This window comes from Phymastichus coffea, unplaced genomic scaffold (genome assembly GCF_024137745.1).
Source record: "Phymastichus coffea isolate CEN01 unplaced genomic scaffold, Cenicafe_Pcof_1.1 PCOF00116, whole genome shotgun sequence".
Taxonomy (NCBI): domain Eukaryota; kingdom Metazoa; phylum Arthropoda; class Insecta; order Hymenoptera; family Eulophidae; genus Phymastichus; species Phymastichus coffea.
Genome location: NW_026706927.1, coordinates 540,305 through 559,802, shown reverse-complemented (window position 1 = coordinate 559,802; position 19,498 = coordinate 540,305). Strand labels below are relative to the sequence as shown.

Genomic DNA, 19,498 nt, shown 5'->3' with positions numbered 1-19,498 from the left:
AGAAACTGTATGTATGCGCGAGCACAAAGTTGTTATATTACTACCAGTCGTTTGCTCCCGACATCAGCGTAGCGAGCTTTCGCATCGTAACGACCTAGTTTTGCTCGCAGCTATGGGAGTCGCTCGCAAAGTTCGCTGCTGTAACGTTGGCAATCTCCGCGATAAGGCAGAGAGGAGAGAGAGAGAGAGAGAGAGAGAGAGAGAGAGGGAGAGAGCTCGACACAATAAAACCTTAATCTTTATTTATAAGAGTATTTTTAGCTAACATTTTTCTCAAATTACATGGCAAGGTGTTTTAATAAAATTCACTTTGGTCTCACCGAGTGCACTCTCAAAGATTGAACTTGGGCCAGAACCGAGCTGTTCGAATGCTCAATAGCCGCAGCAACACGTAATATTGATTTTCAGACGATCGCGCGTACGTTTTCGAGTGTTGATTTGGCGCACTTTCGCGTTCATTTTGCTCGGCCGAGAGCTGTCGCCATCGTAGCGAATTCCAAGCCGAACAATAGCAAAGCTGGAGACTCGGCGCGCACAAGTACTATTTATTCATTAAGACGCGGAGAGAAATCGATGGGGGCACACTTATCGACCGTACGAGAAACTTACTATACACAGAAGCGCGCGTGACACGTCGACCCACCCCAAGTCCCGCGAACCCCACACAAGACAATCAAGTTATCTAGCGTCTCTCAATGTCACTTTCATTAGAAGAAGGAAAAAAGGACGGACGAGTGGTTAATGGGAAACGCTAGATACAGACATACGTTCGTACAGACACGCGCGCGCGCACACATAAATTCGTGCAAGGGCCTTTTGTCGATCGATGTTTGTTGGTCTGCTACATGGGCCGAATAGTGGGTCAAGTGCGTCGATTAATTAGCCGCATTCGCGCGAGTCTCCCTCTCTCTCTCTCTCTCTCTCTCTCTCTCTCTATCTCCGTTTGCCGCGCGACCCTCGACGAAAAAAGCACACAGAAGCATACGGAGTTAATTGCCAATCGACGTTTCGCGAGACTACTTTCCTTCCTGCGCGCGCGCGCGCCCTTTCTTTTATTCGACGGCACACGCGTGCAGAGAGTACGTTTTCACGATCGAGCACGCCAGAAGCGTGTATTTTTTGACTTTTCCTCTATACGTTGATTAGAGTTGTCGTCCACTGAGTCAGTACGGTGCACTTTCTATGCCCGCTCGGTGACACAGAGAAATCGTTATTTGACGCGCGGGCTTATCTACGCCATGCATGCCTGCGCGCCGCGTCGTTGCACAACGCTCGCGTAATCGTAATCGCGATGATCCGCCCTAGGCGACGCAAGACGATCGAGCGTGCGAGCGCCGAGCAATTTGGACGGAATAGATGGGCAGGTGCCGCGTGGCACATCGATCATCCGGTGCGAAGGTCAAGCGTGCGACGACGGGGACGCACGCAACCGGACGTGTGCTTTTCGCAGAGCTGCTCGGAATCCGGACCCGGGCGAAAAGGGACGCGAATTCGATCGACCGCGAACGCGACTACATTGCTAAGGTGGGCCTGTGTAGCGATGTGCCCGATATCGCGCGATTTCCCTCTCTCTCTCTGTCGCGATAAGAGTACCAAGGCGCGCGCGGCTGATCCCTTTGCAAAATTGGGAGAGTACCACCGAAATTTCTTGTTATCAATGAAGCGCTCCCTCAAGACTATTATTTTCAAGCGTTCCGAAGCTAACAAACCCAATCATACCATCTCCTTGCAAAGATGATGCGTAAGCACGTTACAATAAATCACGCAGGTCAAACTAGCGCTATAAAAGTACAGGTGATGAGATTTCCCAAGTGACGGTCATAAAGAGTGAGAGGAAGGGAAGGAATAGAGGGAGAAAGAAAAATCCACGAACGACGAGCTTCGGAAAAAAGTTCTGCCGATAAAAGAAAAAAACAGAAGTTAGATTGACATTCTTGCAACGAAGAAAAGAAAAAATTGCGCTCGTAATTTTCCTGGTGATTACACCGACGGAAAAAAGCATTGACCGTATGGCTGCTGCAGCGTCAATAACTCACATAGAATGCAAATTGTCAGGAGCAGCTCACCCCCCAGGCTTCGCGCGCGTGCAGTCAGCGAAAATTTTCCCCCCGTTTTTCTCGCTTTTTTTTTTTTTTTTTTTTTTTAATCCAACGATGTGGCTCTAGCTAGGAATTGAAAATTGGCACGAGCATGCTCCGGCAGCAGCCACCCACTGATCGAATTACCCTTTCGCACGAGACTCGCAATCCTCTCCTGAATTTGCCTTCTCCCTCGCTTTTTTTTGTCCAGCCTTTCGTTGATAAATAGAGCAGTTTCATTAAGTACGCGCAAAGTCTTAGTTTCGGAAAGTGCAGCAGAAACGAAGGCGGAATAACGCGGTGGCTACGCTCGCGAGTAGAAGAAGTCCGGGCATAGTCAGCCGTTGGCGCAACGACGCTACGGCAGCGGAACGGAACGTCGCATTGGAACCTCGCTTGCCGTGTGCCGGAGAAAGCTAATATTTGCCTCGTCAATCAAACGCTTAGCTCCTCGCAATGACCTCTCTTCTTATAGCCGCGATCTATACAACAATTTCTTTCGTCTGCGGCGGATGTAATGTTATTGATGATCCTGCGTTTCCTCTTTGGAGAATCGACATGGGCGAGCAACGAGTTCTCACAATTGCCTGGCGAAAAATCGACGCCCGGAAACATCTCGCAAGCGTGTTTCTTGGGAAACGGCCGTGCCTGGGATCAACTGAAACTTTGGCCGGTGAACGCGGACATCAAAAGCTCTAATCGATATGGTCTTCTTCTGAAAAGGCATCTCTCTCTCTCTCTCTGTATCTATAGCGCCATCAACACTAACTTTGATAACCTTATTACGGTCACATCTTCAGAAACGCTAAGCTCTCCGGAATCATGACGACCAATAGCACCTTTTTCTCGCCCATTGCGAGGACACGCCCAACGTCCTTGGCAACACACGTGCAATTTCGTTGCAACATACCAGCGTCGTTTTAATTGGCTTACCGCTTCGATTACCTTCTCCATCCAATTAAAGCTTGCGCGCGCGCGAGCTTTCTCTCGTGAACCTGCGCGTTGAATTTTTATTCAGATATCTTCCGCGGCAACTTGTTAGACGCGCGCGTCAAATAGACTTTTTCGCGCAAAACGGTTTGTCCGCCAGAATTCCAATCGTCGCGCAATGATGTTGCCCGAGCTTCTTCGCGCGCTACTCGGCGAAGGCTCATCGAATTATCTTGCTTTCCGTTAAGGCGTGTAATTTCCTTTTACCGTTTAATTGTCAAGCGAATAAAACCGATTTAACGATGAGTAGATGATTGAAACGTCCATTAAGACAGTTTTTTACCTGGTAGACTCACTTCTTTTTAAAGAAAAAAAGCAAAAGGGAGGGAAAGAGAAAGAGAAAGAAAGAGAGAGAGAGAGAGAGAGAGAGAGAGAGAGAGAGTGAGAAAGACGTGACGCCAGCAGCTAATTTTCTCATCCGCCATATTGGATTAGATAGGGAAGCCACTTAGGTTTTATTCACCTTTCGTCGACCTCACAACAGTAGCGCTAATTGTCGAACGGCTTTCGTTCCGACAAAAGAACAAAAAGGCGAGGGAATCTCGAGGATCGCTTCTCGGGGCTGATCGGCCGAAGGTGACCTCTTAGCGTAGCGACACGCGCGTGCGACCGCCGAAAGGAGAGCTTTCCGAAAAGAAAACGCATTTTCGCCGGTACCTCGATCGACCTGCTTATCGGCTCGTACAGCGGACTCGCGACCTTGAAATTTACATGCTAAGGTGCCTATTCGAGGATCTCGCTAGGGAGCAGTTGTTTCTAATGGCCTGCTTCTCTCCTGATACAACAAGCACATCGTCTCTCCGGTGGGATCGAGACGGCGCCATCAAAAGCCAACGAAAAATTTCGCCGCGCGAATTTACGAGCTGAATCTAAGTTTACTCACAAACAACAGGCACAAACAGCTTTCTTTTTTACGATCGGCGATCCTCGCCTACCCCCTGCTTTCTCTCTAATTTCCCGCGATACAACGTCCGTAATCGACGATTCGCTAAGACGACTGATATCGGCAGAGGAGAGGCATCGATCGCGAGAACGTACCAAGCGCGTCGACCGAAAATCACGTCGCGGACCGCGCCTGGGCGTGTGCGCACGCGAAGGAAAATAGGCCGCGCGTTAATGAATTTCCTTATCAAATTTCTCTCGATGGCCTCGGCTATTGTTATTCGACAGCCCCGTGCTCCCAACGATTTCGCGCCGTAAGCGCTGCCACGGCTCGAGAGAGAAATGCAGTTGTTCCGCGGCGGCGACGTCGCGCGCCAGACAGGGAGAGAAACTCGGATGAATATTGCTATTGGGAATGGCGTTTTCGAAAATTACAACTCGGCGACGCGACAATGAGCGCGGCACTGCGTTCGTGCTCGTCGGCGGGAAATTGGCTTGGTGAAAGTTTTGACAATCGATAGGTCGCGGCGCCTACGCGCGAACGAAAGAGACGCGTCCAGCGCAGTTGGACGCGTCTGGTGTCCCGCGGTGTGCGATGTAAATGAAGCTGGAGGATCGCGTCTGACGAACGATTCCTATCCCATCGGCCAGGCGTCGCCTGTAAAATTGGCGCGTGACACTGCGAGTCGGCAGGCTGTAATCGACGTGGCACGATCGATGCCAAAAGCTAGAGAGATTGGCTGAGACCGAAGTTGACGAGTGTCTGCGGGCCTCGTCACGGGACGATCGTTTTTCACGGAATTGAACGAAACGGCGACGCAACGACTGCTCGACGAGGCGCCATTCGCAAGAGCGACAATCGCTATCAGTTTGTCAGCGCCCGCGCAAACGTGGCCGCAAAGAGAATGCTGACGGCAAATGAAGAGGAAACTGCCGCCTAGCGCGCTCGCGTGATTCGGCGAGACGTCGGTCGCGTTCGTGTGGCTTCAATTAATCAAGCGAGCCGGCCGTCGGCGCACATCGATTCCCGGCGATTCTACGAGAGTACCTTGGCAAAACGAGGAAAAAAGGGAGTGGAGTGCTCTCTCTCTCAGTCGTTGGCTCAATGTCAAGAGTCTTTGTCTTTGCCGTCGTCGTCGGCGAACGCGAGGCCTCTTAATTGCCAAACGACGAGGCAAGATTTTTGAATTTCAAGGAGTTGAAAAAAGTTTCCGAGGCCATTTTTCCCAACTGACAACTTTTCCCTCGGCAAGGCCGCGCTCGCGCGCGCGCGCGCGAGCTTTCGCGTGTATGCACATACTGTGTGTATTAGCGATGCTTTGTTATTATAATCCGGCTTTGCGCCAGTTTGGTGTATTTGCGAGTCTATTCCTGCGGTACCGTGTGACTCTTGGTGATATACCTCTTCTAGACCGATTATTCTACCAAAGCAGACTTGCGGAGAAGACACTTGGCACTTTTACGGGATAGCAAGATTACTTTTTTCGCCTTTCGCCACGGAAATTCCCAATTTCATCGATTGGAATGGGTGAGTTTAATGGATTATAAAATGGCACCTCTGGCAAACGATCTTTTGTAACTACTTTTACCTCTATTGCAATAATTAATTTTCGAGCGTAACGCATGTCAAAACGAATGAAATCATTTATTTCCATTAAATTCTTGAGCTTCCCGAGCGAGAAAAAGCACTTGACAGACGTTCTTCTTTTATATCTCGATCCGTTAGTCACGAGGAACATCCCCTTACTTCGGCGTGCACATCGCGCTCATTGATTAGCCGCAACACGAAGCCGTGACTCGCACCAGATGCATTTATTTTTCGATCAAACGTGTGCGTATCTATATATATACAAGGCGCATTTCGATGAAAAAGTAAATTATAACAGAGAGAGAGAGAGAGAGAGAGAGAGAGAGAGAGAGAGAGAGAGAGAGAGAGAGAGAGAGAGAGAGAGAGAGAGAGAGAGAGAGAGAGAGAGAGAGAGAGAGAGAGAGAGAGAGAGAGAGAGAGAGAGAGAGAGACAGGAAGGAGGGAAGGAGAGATGATTAAGTCTGCACGCGGAGTTAGAGGGTGATTCGTTCGACTGTAATTATAGCGGCAAGTTCATGGATTGAGTGCATTGATGTTACACGATTAAGGGAGTTTGTCACCTCTCCCCTCCCTTGCCAGTTAGGTGGCGAGATTTCAATTCAAACAATCGTACACCTCATATGTCCATGGAAAATGAATTCGATGCGTGGAAATTGAAGTTGAAAAACTAATGAAGCTCGCGCATGCTGATTTTTGACTCAAAGGCAGACGAGCACTAATGCTGCACTGTTTTCTAATGAATTACGGTTACGCAGCGAACTGGTATTAATGTCCGTCCCAGAATGCGCTAAAAGTTAAAAGAAAGAGATTTTTCGTTCTACAGTCCTCCCGTATAATGAACGAATAATACTCTCGTGCACGTTTAAGTTGAATAGGAAGAGACCATCCCAGAACAAGCAATCTCGTCCCGAGATACGTCGAAAAAACAAGCCACTTTTCCCAGACATCAAGGGGGTAAATGCTCTCTCAAGCTGAACGATCCTCTTTGCGAAAGAGAAAAGAAAAAGAGGGAGAGAATGATATCTCACCGGTGTGCGAAATCCGTCGGAGATCCGCTGCTTACAACAAACAAGAAGAAAACAAAGCGGCCACACTCGCAATACGTAATCGACTGTAAAGAGCGCGTAAGAAAAAGCGCAACGCGGTGGCAGCTGCTCGCAGGCTGATAGTCGCGAGGTGACTAGCGAGAGAGGCCGACGCGCAACTTGCTCTCGAGGGGTTGGCTGCTTGGTCGTGCGCCCCCGCGCGGCGGCACTGCTGCCGCGCGCCCGCCACCTCTCCGTTCCCGCCGATTATAACCATTGAAATCGGCTGGCCGACCGCGTACATCCGCACGCCGAGGTCACGATACCGAGGAAGCCGGTTGCCTTTATTCGTTCCTTTGCGCCGAGCCGAAGTGCATACGAGACGAAATATCCTCGAGGGGAAGAGCAAGCACTCGCTCGGACTAGCAGCGCCGCCGACGTTATCGCGCTGACACGTTGTCCCAGCTTTTTCGTCAGCTATACGTATACGCGTGTGTTTGGAAAGGCCACGCGTGCGACAGCTTAAGTAGGCCAGGTGTTGTGTATCTGCGGGAGGAAGAAAGCCGAAACGATCCGACGAGCTTTGTTCGGCCTCATTGTCTACGAGCTATTTACTCACGGATACATCCTTCCTCCTTTCCTTTCCGCGGCTGATGCAAGCTCGCGACCTCCACGGGCGTAGATCTCTTGCCCCTTCTTTTTGTGTTCGCGAAGCTCGAATTAATCGGCACTTTCGCGAACGGTTTTTTTCTTTATCGCTGAAGGGTCGGCACGATGATTTTTCAAATCGGACGTATCACGCCGATATATTCGCGAAATAGAAGAGGATGCGCGTGGTGCGCTATCGGATACGAAAAACGGAGATTATTATTCTCGCGCGCACACACATTGTTCGCGCGAGTGCGCGCGCATAGATAATTCAACAAAGAATTTTGTTAATTTATGCCGAGAGAGAGATAAAAAATACAATGTAAAAAGCTAAACAACAAAAGCGCTCGCGCGAAACAGGAGAAAAGACACAATAAGTGTCGCCGAGGCAGCAGGTCGAAGGGACGCATGCATAAAACTGCGCAGTAACTATCTCGCATGCAACATTGATTGAGCATTGAGCGCTATCTAGAGCGCGCGAAAGAAAAGAAATCAATAGGCCGAGTGTCTGGCGAAACTCACTTTCACCGCGCGGTGATCGACGCTGCCGCGGGCGAGAGTTCGTTGAACACCGAAAAAAAGAGGGGAAGAAAGAACGAAGAGCAAAATGAAAGAAAAAAAAAGAAAAAAACAAAAAAGACAAGGAAAAAAGTCGGGGGTAGAGAGGCGCGGGCGGTGAAAATGAAGCCGCGCGCGCGTCGGAAGTGATTCAAGGTTGCGCGCGGCAGGAGGAAGGATAGGGCTCGTCTTCGGATTAAGAGAGGTGGTCGGTCGATAGGAGGCAGCCTCGGCAGGCAGCAGGCAGGTGAAAAGGCGATGAAAGTCGAGCGGCCGCTCGCAAGGTCGCACCCTCCGATATATCGACAGAGTCTCGTCCTCCCCCCCCCCCGTCCTACCCTTTTTTCCGCCGCTGATTTATCGCGCAAGCTCGAAATCGACGACGAATCTCTCGCGGCTCGGTCGAGCGGACGGGTCGTGCACCTCTCGGAACAAAAGGCGATAATTAAGGGGAGTGCAGTGTGCGAACAACAAAAGGATACGTTACGACCTTCTCGCCGAGTTCTCATTAGGCTTGGCCTTGCATCGCTCTGTTTTCCTCTGCTTTTGCGCTGCTCGTTTCTCCCCTGCCTCTTTCTTTTTAGGCACCTTAACGGATGATTAAATGTGCATCAACATTGCCGACGAGTGACGAGCTCTCGGCATTTCCCTCTCATTTCGGCCACTCGACCGAGACGGCATTCGCCCTTGTTTGCTACGCGTTGCACGAGTGCCAGCGCTACCTTACGTCGCGACAGCTATTTTCCTGTGATTACGTTAATTGCTGCTAACCGAGAGCTTCTCTCCTCGTCACTCGTACCTTTTCAGTCCTAGCTTTTTGTTTGCGCAACTTTTTGACGACGTTGCAACTTGCCGCTCTAAGGAGCTTTAACGCTGAATGGACCTCGCCAAGTGCGTCAATCGTTTTCATGCGAATTAGCAAAATACCAAACCGTTCGTGATGGCTCTGCGAATGCCTCGACACTATTAGGAGTCTCGGGAATGGAGAACCGCGAGTGTAGGTGTTTATCTCCGATAGTCGTCTAACTGGAGCGTAATCGGCCTCTTAACACTTGGACAGTGCATTGGCAGGTAATGACAAACTGAAAATACCACGCTGACCGAGCGTCGCTCGGCCGTTTTTTTATTACAATAGCTTCCATACGCGTTAAAAATAAGCGCGACATATATTTAATTCAGCGCTCTGATATCGTGTCTATGGCAGCTTGTGCACCGGTTATCCACGGGAACGCAGCGAAATAACGAGCGCTTTAAAGTCGTTGATAAGAGAGAAAAGGGAAAAAAGGCTTTGCGGAATATATGCTCATCGCGGATGTACCTAGCGTAACGCTTTTAGCGCTGCGTATTACATAAAAGGAGAGTCGAGAGCTCGGGTCGATACTGTCTCTCTCTCTCTCTCTCTCTCTCTCTCTCGTAGAGGGAAGGCTCCATTGTATACTCCACGGAAGAAAAAGAGTAGCTTATTGTGAATCTGCACGTTGACGGTTTATCGATCATCCGGCTAATTTTCTTTTTTTATTTTCGTTGTTTTTCTTCCAAGAGAGAGCTTCGTCTTTCGGCCGTCAGCGTAAATACCATTAAAGTTCAAAGTTTGACGATCGCGGCGCGCGAGGTTATAACGCCCACGAGATCGGCAAATCTATCCGCCGGGATCCATCCAGCAAGATGACGACGTACGCGTGAAGTAAAAAAAGGGGAGAAACAACCGTGCGTTTTCTATTTTTCCCCTTGGAACGTCCCGTAAGGATGATACTTCCCATGGCTTTTTTTCTTTTTTATCGCCTGTGCACTATTTTAGTTTGCTGGTTTCAACGGGGCTAATAACTTGAGTGGAATATAAGATCTCTGGTGTAAGTGTGCACAGTGTTTCCTTTAGCGAACGATGAAACTTCCTTCGAGAGAGGGAGGTGAAAGAAACGTGTTTAGCTGTTAAGAGGCATGATTGCCGTGGAATACGTACATTAATCAAAAAGGATGATGAGTATAGTGATGCAAACTACGCAGTAGACTTTCCGTTTTTATAGTCCATTTGCATTTGCATGCATATTGTGTCGGAATATTATTCGATGTCGATAAACAACGCGTAAAAGGGCATAATCCGTCGTAGCATTCGTGGCTCGAGTACGTAATCCTTCGAGAAAAACTTGGCCGCTTCGTACACTACGGCAAGTGCGAAACGGAGACGGATACTCGTGACGTAAGAGCAGTGTAAAAAGAGCAAAAAGCTTTCGACAGCTGCGCGAGCTTTCGCCAAACGGAACGGAAAACATAAAATTGTAAATACCTACGCAGAGGTATTTCGCAAGCCGATTCCATCTCTCTACGCCGCCGAAAAAAAGGGGGGAAAAACAGAGGCGAATAAACAAAGCTTCATAGAGTAGCTCCAGAATATTCTAAATCGTGAGTGTCGCGCGTGACACGAAAAATGTCCATCCGCGAGCTTTAGAAAAAAGCCTATAAAAGCTCTGTATATCGATCGCGGCCATTTCTCTCTGGCTCGCCGATAAAAAGAACAAGCGCTACTTGCTAAACAAAGCGCGAATAAGCCGTTGAGCGTGGAAAATTACGTTGAGACGCCAGCTGCAGCTCACTTCACTGTCTTCTTATCTACATGAGGGCTCTAAAAAAAGAATAAGGAGTCTCCCTATCGCGAGCGTACTCGCCTCTACTCCACGATTCCTTTACGAGCTCTCTCTCTCTCTCTCTCTCTCTCTCTCTCTCTCTCTCTCTCTCTCTCTCTCTCTCTCTGCGATTATATCGCGCGTACATCCGAGATCCTTTCCACTTTCATGAATGCAGAGGCTATCAAGAAGTTGCGTACCCATTTCTACTCGCTTTGTCATTATGCGCACTCTAGTCAATATGACGTTTTTCCACTCTCGCAAAACTCTCGCCTAGTGTGCAATGCTTCATATATTGGCACGAGAGACGCGCTGCAAAATGATAATAAAAAAAAATGTCACTCGGCTACCCTCTCGTGCGTTATTAAATATTAAAAGGAGAGCAAACGATAAGCGCGCGAGTGAGTTTTCGCAGAAAAAAAAACACCTATATTGCGAGTCCCTTTTGTTCCGCGGCGGCAAATACAGAAAGCCAGCGCACGCCAGGGAGAAAAAAAATGGAGAAACACACGCGGCGGTGGCCGCGAAAGCCCTTCATTATGCACGACTCCGCAGAATTATTTGGAAGAAGAAGGAAAAAAAAATGACGCGACACGCGCGGTACGTGCCTTATCTGTCGTCGAGCAGCGAATTCATATTCGCGCCGCGTGTGCGCACTTTTCTTCTCTTTTCTGCTCTCGCGAGGATATTAAAATGCGAGTCCGTCGCAAGAGAGCAGAAGCGCGGATAAGGCCGCGCGAGAGCGACGGCCTTTCTTAAAAAGAAAGGTGCTCCGCATCGATTTGCAAAGAGGACGAGAGAAAAAACAAAAGGGGAAACATTGATACGGTCAATGGTAGGCGAAGGCGGCCATTGTTGCGCCCCAAGTGTTGCCGGTAAGTCGCGAGGCAGAGAACTGTATGACATTAATCGCTATGACAGCCAGCTCGTTTATCCTATGGCTCTCGTTTTTGATTGAGCCATGGTATATAGTCGCCTGTTTACGCCGTGCATTCCTAAAATCCACGTACCTTTGTGGCGGAGAATATCTGATCAAACGCTACTCGCCTGCGCATAAATTATCTCTCGGAAGGGGATGCATTTTTCATTGTCGAACGAACGTACGCTCGAATAACAAATTGTCGAATTACTCGTGCAGTCAACTCGCCGGGACGAGCCCGTTCGGCGCGGGTCAATAATCTCGGTGCCGTTTGTCGGGGCTCGCTTTGTCGAGCAAAGTCGACGAATTTCGACGAGCCATTTCGCGCGTGATACTCGAAAAGGAAAGAGGAAAGAAAATAACGAGCGAGCTGCTGCCTTGTTTGGAAAATTAACGCTCGCCTTACGCAACGCGACTACTTTGCGGTAAGCGCACGCGAAGGGTGTTGAAAAAAAACATGAAAAAAAGCGCACCCTTTTTTGCCCGCCCAGTCCGCTTTTTTAATTAGAGGAAAATCGACAAAGAAGAAACGTGCTACATCACCCGCGGACCGTCATACTGTCATTTTTACGCGCTCATTATTTTAATTCATAATACGGGGGCACACACCCTCCTCCTTTCCTCTTTCTTTCTTTTCGCGAGCCAAGTTCCCCTTTTGCTAAGAGCTAATTGGATTTTACGGGGATTATTTCGCAGAGAAAAGACAGAGAGAGAGAGAGAGCTTTTGATCGCAGCGACGCCACTTACGTGCGTAAAGCCAGCTCTCTCGTTCTATTTTTTTCTCCTATTCCACGCCGTTCAGCGATGAAATATTGTCGAGGGAAGAGGGCTTGGATATGGCGTTGATGTACTTTTATCGCCAATCGTCGAAGCTTAAAAACACAAGAATGGCGCTTTTTTTTTTCAATGCATAAATAGCTTCGCCTATTGTGCGCATATCCATCTAGGCGAGTTCGCGTTTGAAAAGTACAACATCCCCGATTGACGTGAAAACGCAATCATTTTTTTTTCTCTCACCGTTAATAGAACAAAAAGTGGTATTTTCTGGCTTGAAAGTTACGCCAATGACAGCATTCTGTGCGCGAGTCAAGTAAGTGCAATCAACAATGTAGTTTTAATACAAAATGGAAGAAAGAGCACACGAAAAGATAATGTCAATTTCAATGTCTGAACTTTGTGTTTTGTCCGACGCACACACGGATACACCCAGCGCATAACGCTCTCGGGAAATGAGGTTAAACTGATTACACACGTTTGCAACTAAACTAAGTCGAAGTGAAACTATGCAGCTATAGGTATCCCATGAACGCTGCCCACTTCTCGAGAAAAAAGTCCTCGGTCTCTCTGTCTCTGTGCAGCAAACTAGCCTATATTATACCATGCATACAACGACTATACACTGCAATCCATTCCACTATAGAAGATGCGTAGAACAACCGATGCATTATACATGGTGATAAAGGCATGCTTCTCTCTCGTTTTTACGTGTGTACAGAGAGGGAAGGAGATCGATGTAAACACGGACGATGGAAAAAAAACGAGTGAGACACTCCTCCTTTTGTTCGGGGTCCGGTTCGACCTCAAAAAACGAGGCCGCGCTCGAGGGGGAGAAAAGATATAAATACACCGCCTCGAGGATATGATAGGACGCAGTTTCTCTCTCTCTCTCTCTCTCTCCGCGGGTCGTGATTAACGTTGAGCTCGATCACTTGGCAACGCGTTCCTGCCTCGCTGCCGGTCCGCGGATCGATGCGCTCGCGATAATCGCGACGGCTGTCCGCTGTACGACGAGCCCGTTCGTTCGTCCTCGGAAATCGAGCGGCATGAAGAATCTATGGGCGCCGTGACGGGCAGTCGATTGCGCGCACACGCGAGCGAACAGCCGATTGCCAATCGTTTACGCGGCGCGCCTCGCGTCGCTTGACTGTTGCTCGGCCCGAGCCTGCGCCAATTCTCTGACTTCCCCTTGGCTCGCGCGCGCCACGCCGTTCCGCGACTCTTCCGCGGTCCGGAACCCGTCGAACGCCGTCGGCTTGTGTGCGAGAGACCGTGAGGTCGATACGCGCCGACCTGGATTTCCGGCGACATTTTCGCGTTCCCGGCCGCTCGCTCGCTCCCTCGCCGCGCAAAAGCATCGATTAGACGCCATCCGCGTGCGAAAGCGAAAGTACACCTGCACTTTCGTCTTCGTTGCGCCCCACCCCTCGTTTTTCTCCCGATGCACGGCCTTCTCGAGGTTTCGATCGGCCGTGCGAGCAAGATGATTTCGACGACATTTCCCCGAAAGAATGCGCGCTTCGGCTGCGGCTTTCTCCACGCGAACGCGGCCCCCGTTGAATCGCCGCTGCGGTCCAACCAGCTTTGCAGCGCGCGGCCGCGGGCCAGACTGTTGCTTCCCTTCTCTTTGTTCGATCGTTAAAATACACGTAACGTTTTACCATCGTCACAGTGCCATTTGATGGAAGAAAAGTTGTGTTAAACAATTCATGATTGTTGTCTTGGAAATTCCAAATGATCGGCAATAGTCATTCGAGTAATTTTTGTATCCCGAAACTCCACGCGACGCGCAAATTAGACAGCACTCGTCCAGTTCACGGAGGTGCGTAAATTACTTTCCAAGTAACGTGGAGGTAGATTGACAACGTAGCTCTCGATAAACAATAGACACGCAAACACATTTGGCTATTATTTTCTAGAATGCAGCACTGCTGACTATTGTTGCTGTACAACATCGATCGATGATATTGATTAAAGCGATGATAATCACGATAAAATATCTTCAATTTCCCTGTTGTAAGCTCAACGCGGAAACTCTACGTCGATGTTAATATCAGATATCCGCGTGTAGTGCGACTCACTTCGTGTCATCGCGACCGCGTCAAACGGACAGACGCATATAATGCGATGAGTTGACATGATTATGTCCGAGTAGGAGTTGCCGATTAAAGCATTCCGGGCGTATTTCGTTTACGCTTATTTTTGCGCGCGCGCAAGACGAGTCAACTTTCAAGCACCCCAAGGAATACCAATTTTTGGCTTCCCGTTGGGAAAATCAAATTCTCCTCCCGCCCATTGCAAAGATAAGAGGAGAAGAAGAAAAGAAGTCGCGCTGGTATTCCTTGGTCTTTATTAAGGAATGCGAGATAAACAGGCATTCGTAACGCGAGAACGGCGAGCGCTCGCAATAACAGGAACGCGCACCACGGCGGGAAATTGATTTACGCGTCACTTCGTTCCGAGGGATAAAAGTTGCTTCTAATTGCCGTTTTTAAATTCAACGCTGTGCGTACTCGCGTGTGAAACAGAGCAGCGACGCCTCAATTTATTCGCTGCCCATTTTTTCCCGTGCATTACACTCGTGCGTTATACTCGTGCGTCGCTCGTACTGGAAACACGCCGATTTTTAAATAATTGCAATAATTGCACGAAATTGAGACGGAGTTTTTCATGTGTAAAAGTTACATCAATCAAGACATTCAAAGCGCAAGCACCAATCCACGTTTCTCGGGCGCGCCAAGCGTAAATCACTTTGATATGTTAATGCTCGTGCGTCTGTGTCGCGAAAGTGTTCATGCGCGCGACCCATCTTCAGCAATTCTCGTTGGGAAAAACCGTGGATTATTAAAATGGCACATATTTGCCAAAAAATGCGCTCGCTCCTGGAAACATCGAGTACAGAGAGCGTGCGCAAATAAAGATTACGCACGTACAGCTACCGTTACACTCAATGACGATAATTAAATACTCGAAATTGTTTGAACAACTGTATGTAGATGGATAAAATATCTCTCGCTGTATGTCTTTTTTTCTGCTGCAGCATAACCTCAAAAAATAGATGTCTTGCGCCTGACTCGCGAACGCTTGGATGCCTTTTTTTTCATCGTTATAATTACAAAGTAGCAGAGCAGCAGCAGCAGCAGCTGCCACTGCGATGACCCTGAGAATCTGCCGTTGCATTCGTAGTGGTAGTACGCGCGGCCCGAAAAATCGATCGGCCTACTCCCCTCTCGCTCTTACATACTCTCTCACCGCGCGCAACAAACACCTTTTGTCTCCTGCTGGAAGGAAAAAAACACACAAGAGCTTGCAGTACTCACATTTTCGTATCGTCGCTCATGCTGTGCGGCTTACTGCTGTCTTTCTGTCTTTGCTATGTGAGGGGTAGGAGTTTCGGCGTTTAGGTGCGGTTGAACATACTTTCTCTCACCCCTTCGACCTTGCTAAGATAGATAGACCGATCCTACTTTTCACTACGATCGATTTGATTGATCCACAACCCCTATCTATCTATCTATCTATCTATCTATCTCTATCTCTCTTTCTTTCTGTCTGTCTGTCTCTTTCTCTCTCTCTCTCCCTCTCTCAAGTTGTTGTAGCACTACACTAGTCCATCATCGATTGTTGACAATTCCAGCCGCTTTCGCACGTTTACTCTGCCTTCTCTCGCACACTACTTATTACAACACCAAGCAAACTTCTCGATGTTTCGACGTGTACACGTGTATACGAAGATGAGAGAATGAGAGAACAAGGATTGACGTTTATACTACTTTATCAGAGATCCTTCTCTAACCCACTCGGGACATTCCCATCACGTTTATACCAAATGGCGCGTTAATATACTGTGTACGTATCGTGAGTACCGAGACTCGGACGGACGATTCTAGGATTCTCGGCCTGCAGCTTTTAATCGCGCCCCAAGAATCACGCGTGCTGACATCTGACGAGGACCGGTTGCAAACTGTTCAGGTTATGTACTGGCTATTGTCGAAATCAACGAGCAGACGAATCACAAGAGAGTGAGAGAGGCTTATATTTTTGAACTACCTATCGGAGGAAGATTGGAAATGACAAAAAATCAAGTTCGCACACCCGCCAACAAGGCCAAGAACGGATTATTTATACGTACGGTAGAAGTATTTATAGATCGCATATTAGCATATACCAGTATGCTAATTGCTGCTTTGGTTTAAAAACACGGCGGGAATATCGAATTTTTGCCATCTTTTTTAATCATGGTATAGGCAATAATTACTCGCGTAACGCTAAAAATAAATCGTGGAAAGTGTTTTTATGTTACTAAGGATTAGTTTATCAATTATAAAATGCAGGCGTGTTATCTACATTTTTTATTTTTAATAAATCAAGTGTACTCTTGTTTCCAATCGATTATCAATTTTTACAAAAATGCCTGGTCTTATTTTCAAGATCACATTTTAATAACATTTTCTCAACAGTCATTCCAATCAGTTCAGATTCATCCTTCTACTTCGAGGGGTTTTCTTGATTTTGTAACTGCTCATTTAGTTTTTCTTTCTATCTTCTTCGAAAGACGGTTCAGGATCCTAAATAAAATCAAAACTATTAACGTAGCATACTTTTTATTTCAATAGACATGTAATTTTTACGAAGTATACACGAATGGAATAGAAAGGATGACGAGTATGGAAAACTCAATACCTATATTACAAAAGTTTCCAATACAGAAACCATTTCTTTTTATCGTTTTTCGTTTGCGTCTCATACTCTGTCGAGTCTACGACATCAATAATATTTGTTTCATCGGTATCTTCCGGTACAAACGTTGCATCATGAGTTTTTAAATCACTTTTTGATTCTAAAAGAAAATTTTTATTTTACATACAAATATTTTCAAGAATCAAGTCTATCTCGGTGTTAATAGAATCGTTACAGAAGTCTCATTTATTCTTATTTTTTTTGCATAAAGCACGATAAGAATATTTGACGCATGTATAACTTAGATATTGAGTTAGGTGCTTGTCAGGTAAGAAAGAGCAGGAGGAGGTTGTACTAAAATTGGAAACCCTCCTACCTTAATTAGTTCATTGAATGCATTAACTGCTTTAATTACTAGCGTACCAACTGCTGAAACAGCTGAACCAGCAGTACTGCTAGCTAGATCTGTAACCTCAGATAAATTTGTTGGCACTTTTGGTAATTCTGGCCAATTGATTTCCAGTTGATTTTCTTCTCCCGGCTTCACTGTAAAATTGATTAACCAAAATATACTAGTATCTTTTACAAATAATTAAGAATTAGACAAAACATCAAAGCCAATAACATTCTGTAATATTTATATGCTTACCACCATACAAAAAGTTATAACCAACATTGACGTAATATTTTGCTAGTACTGTTGCCTCCTGAGCTTGTTTTGGATAACAAATTGAAGCTACAACCACCGCACCTGTATAGCTGTAAACAAATTTCTTGAATTTTCCTCCCCTTAAGCCTAATATCAATCCTGTCAGACCTCCCAAACCAACAGCTCCAATACGAGGCATTACATTTGTTTCTTCTCTTAGATAATCGAGGGTTACTATAAGAAACCATAATTCATCACTAAGATATTAATAATAACATAATACCATGCACAATAAATATAAATATTATTACCTTGACTGTGTGCTTTGCCAGTTTCTATTGTGTTTATTATTTTATCTGTGTAGCCCGTGAACTGTTTTAGAATATCTTGTAATGATTTTCGTACACTTCCAAAGCTTTGCTCTAAAACTCCAGGTTTTTCTTCATGCTCCTTACTGTTAAAGAATATTTAATTCGTAACTGATGTAAGACAGTGTTTTAAGCAAGTTACAATTAATAATATAAATTACAAGTAATAATACAAAGAAAATTACTTGCACTTTACCATGGAGTTTCCCTAATTGCTGGTTTTTCAAACATATAAATTGGAAGTTCAGATGGTCGTACTAATTTTTTATCTGGATTTTCGTTGCTGACTTGTACCACATCTTCTTTTGATTTTGACTGCTTTAATACGGGAATGGCCGCACAAACGCCGCAAGGCATTAAGAATTTTTTGAACAACTTGAAAAATGGAACAATTTTTGTTCATTTAGGCAAATTTCAATATAAACAAAAAAATGTTTAAAAAAGCATGCTCAAGAACACGGTCAATTTATTGTATTAATAAAGCATAGAATTTAACAAATACTTTTTAATCTTCAATAAAGCGAAATACAGATTAAAAAACTTAAATAAATCACCGAATTTTAATAAATTGGTCATTAAGAAAGGTTAAGTGCTTAATTCATAATATTTCAAACAGTAGAGTTACCTTTACTCCATTCATCATTGCAAAATTTAATACTTTATAGATCAGATTTATGAAATACACTTTAAGTATATTTTGTATTTGAAGCGGAATTACAATAAATTCATTTTTAAACAAACAGAAAATCCTAGCAGACTTCTTAGACTTGTGAGAATGGTACCCACGTGACATCTATCGGCAATTTTTTTTCAATATAAAAATCATACTTGTGTAGACATAAAGCGATGAGATCCTGGTTATTAGGGTCTGTCTCCATAGGGCCTGCCTGAGTCCGTCCGAGCCGGCCGAGATTTTTTATGGGCACGCCATCTCTATAATTTCGTGTTCATGCGTTTCTCGTATTGGCTGCGTCCGATCGGGCTCGTTTATGTAAACGCAGTCATTCACTATGAAACTCGCCATTGGATACGAAATTATAGAGATGGCGTGCCCATAAAAAATCTCGGCCGGCTCGGACGGACTCAGGCAGGCCCTATGGAGACAGACCCTTAGATAGATAAAAATTGATAGCATGATTGTATACTTACGATTTGGCGATCCATTTATGAAAATTTTATTCAAAATATTGATTGATTGTAATAATGTAAAACTCCTTACATAACACTATTTTTTCCGATCGAAATTCAAAAAGCGAAGTAAAGTTTGGTTGCTTGCAAAAAGTATATACGATTTCGGTAAAATGACAGATAATCAATTGTAAGTTATATGAAAACAAAGAAACATTGATGTAAGATGAAGCTATATTTATCGAGATCACATTATTAATTTAATTACAATATACATTTAAGACATGAATGGTATGAATCTATTCCACAATATAAAAAATAATTTTTTATATAAAAACCGTATTTTTTAAAACATACTTTGATACCAGTTCTACCGAACTCAACTAAAACTCCGGGTTGATAAGCATCGCATCGATGAATTGGTTCTCTGCACGTAACATCTTTCCCAAATATATTTCCAATAGTAAGATCTAAAAATTTATGAACATAATCTCTCATATACTTTCTCATAATTCTTTTAGAATGACAAAAAAAATTGTTTTATTATATTCAGTGAATTTTGGGTTCGGGGCAAAATGAATTACTTG

The 19,498-nt window shown here is 45.8% G+C and overlaps 2 protein-coding genes across 5 annotated transcripts in view; both read right to left on the bottom strand.

Moving 5' to 3' along the window:
- LOC131670791 (oxidation resistance protein 1) overlaps positions 1 to 15,915 on the bottom strand; it is a 63,888-nt gene extending 47,973 nt beyond the window's left edge. The window contains exon 1 of one of the 3 annotated variants that reach the window (XM_058946712.1): positions 15,407 to 15,915. In XM_058946712.1, the coding sequence (XP_058802695.1) occupies positions 15,407 to 15,426 (20 nt within the window). In that variant the 5' untranslated portion in view covers positions 15,427 to 15,915. Of the gene's footprint in view, positions 1 to 6,566; positions 6,705 to 15,406 lie in introns of those variants that run through there. The other 2 variants (XM_058946715.1, XM_058946711.1) reach the window with 2 other exon arrangements.
- A 514-nt stretch (positions 15,916 to 16,429) lies between these two features.
- Positions 16,430 to 19,409, bottom strand: LOC131670803 (MICOS complex subunit MIC27). 2 transcript variants are annotated; one of them, XM_058946731.1, is made up of 6 exons: positions 18,409 to 18,582; positions 17,980 to 18,158; positions 17,727 to 17,869; positions 17,416 to 17,649; positions 17,143 to 17,312; positions 16,430 to 16,654 (listed from the first exon to the last, which is right to left on the bottom strand). In XM_058946731.1, exons 1-6 carry the CDS (start codon positions 18,574 to 18,576, stop codon positions 16,613 to 16,615), a joined length of 936 nt encoding a protein of 311 aa, XP_058802714.1. In that variant the 5' UTR covers positions 18,577 to 18,582; the 3' UTR covers positions 16,430 to 16,612. The 2 variants fall into 2 exon arrangements, with proteins under 2 accessions (XP_058802714.1, XP_058802715.1); XM_058946732.1 differs by lacking the exons at positions 16,430 to 16,654; positions 18,409 to 18,582 and adding exons at positions 16,704 to 16,926; positions 19,269 to 19,409 and having other exon boundaries at positions 17,190 to 17,312.
- Between the last annotated feature and the right edge of the window lie 89 nt (positions 19,410 to 19,498).

Excerpts from the sequence above, each read along its gene's own strand:
- LOC131670803 (XM_058946732.1), bottom strand. The coding sequence starts at position 19,409 with ATGAGAGATTATGTTCATAAATTTTTAGATCTTACTATTGGAAATATA. Across the intron at positions 18,159-19,268 it reads TCGGTAGAACTGGTATCAAA|TTGTTCAAAAAATTCTTAAT; the intron begins GTATGTTTTAAA and ends CCATTTTTCAAG. Across the intron at positions 17,313-17,415 it reads TTATAACTTTTTGTATGGTG|TGAAGCCGGGAGAAGAAAAT; the intron begins GTAAGCATATAA and ends TCAATTTTACAG.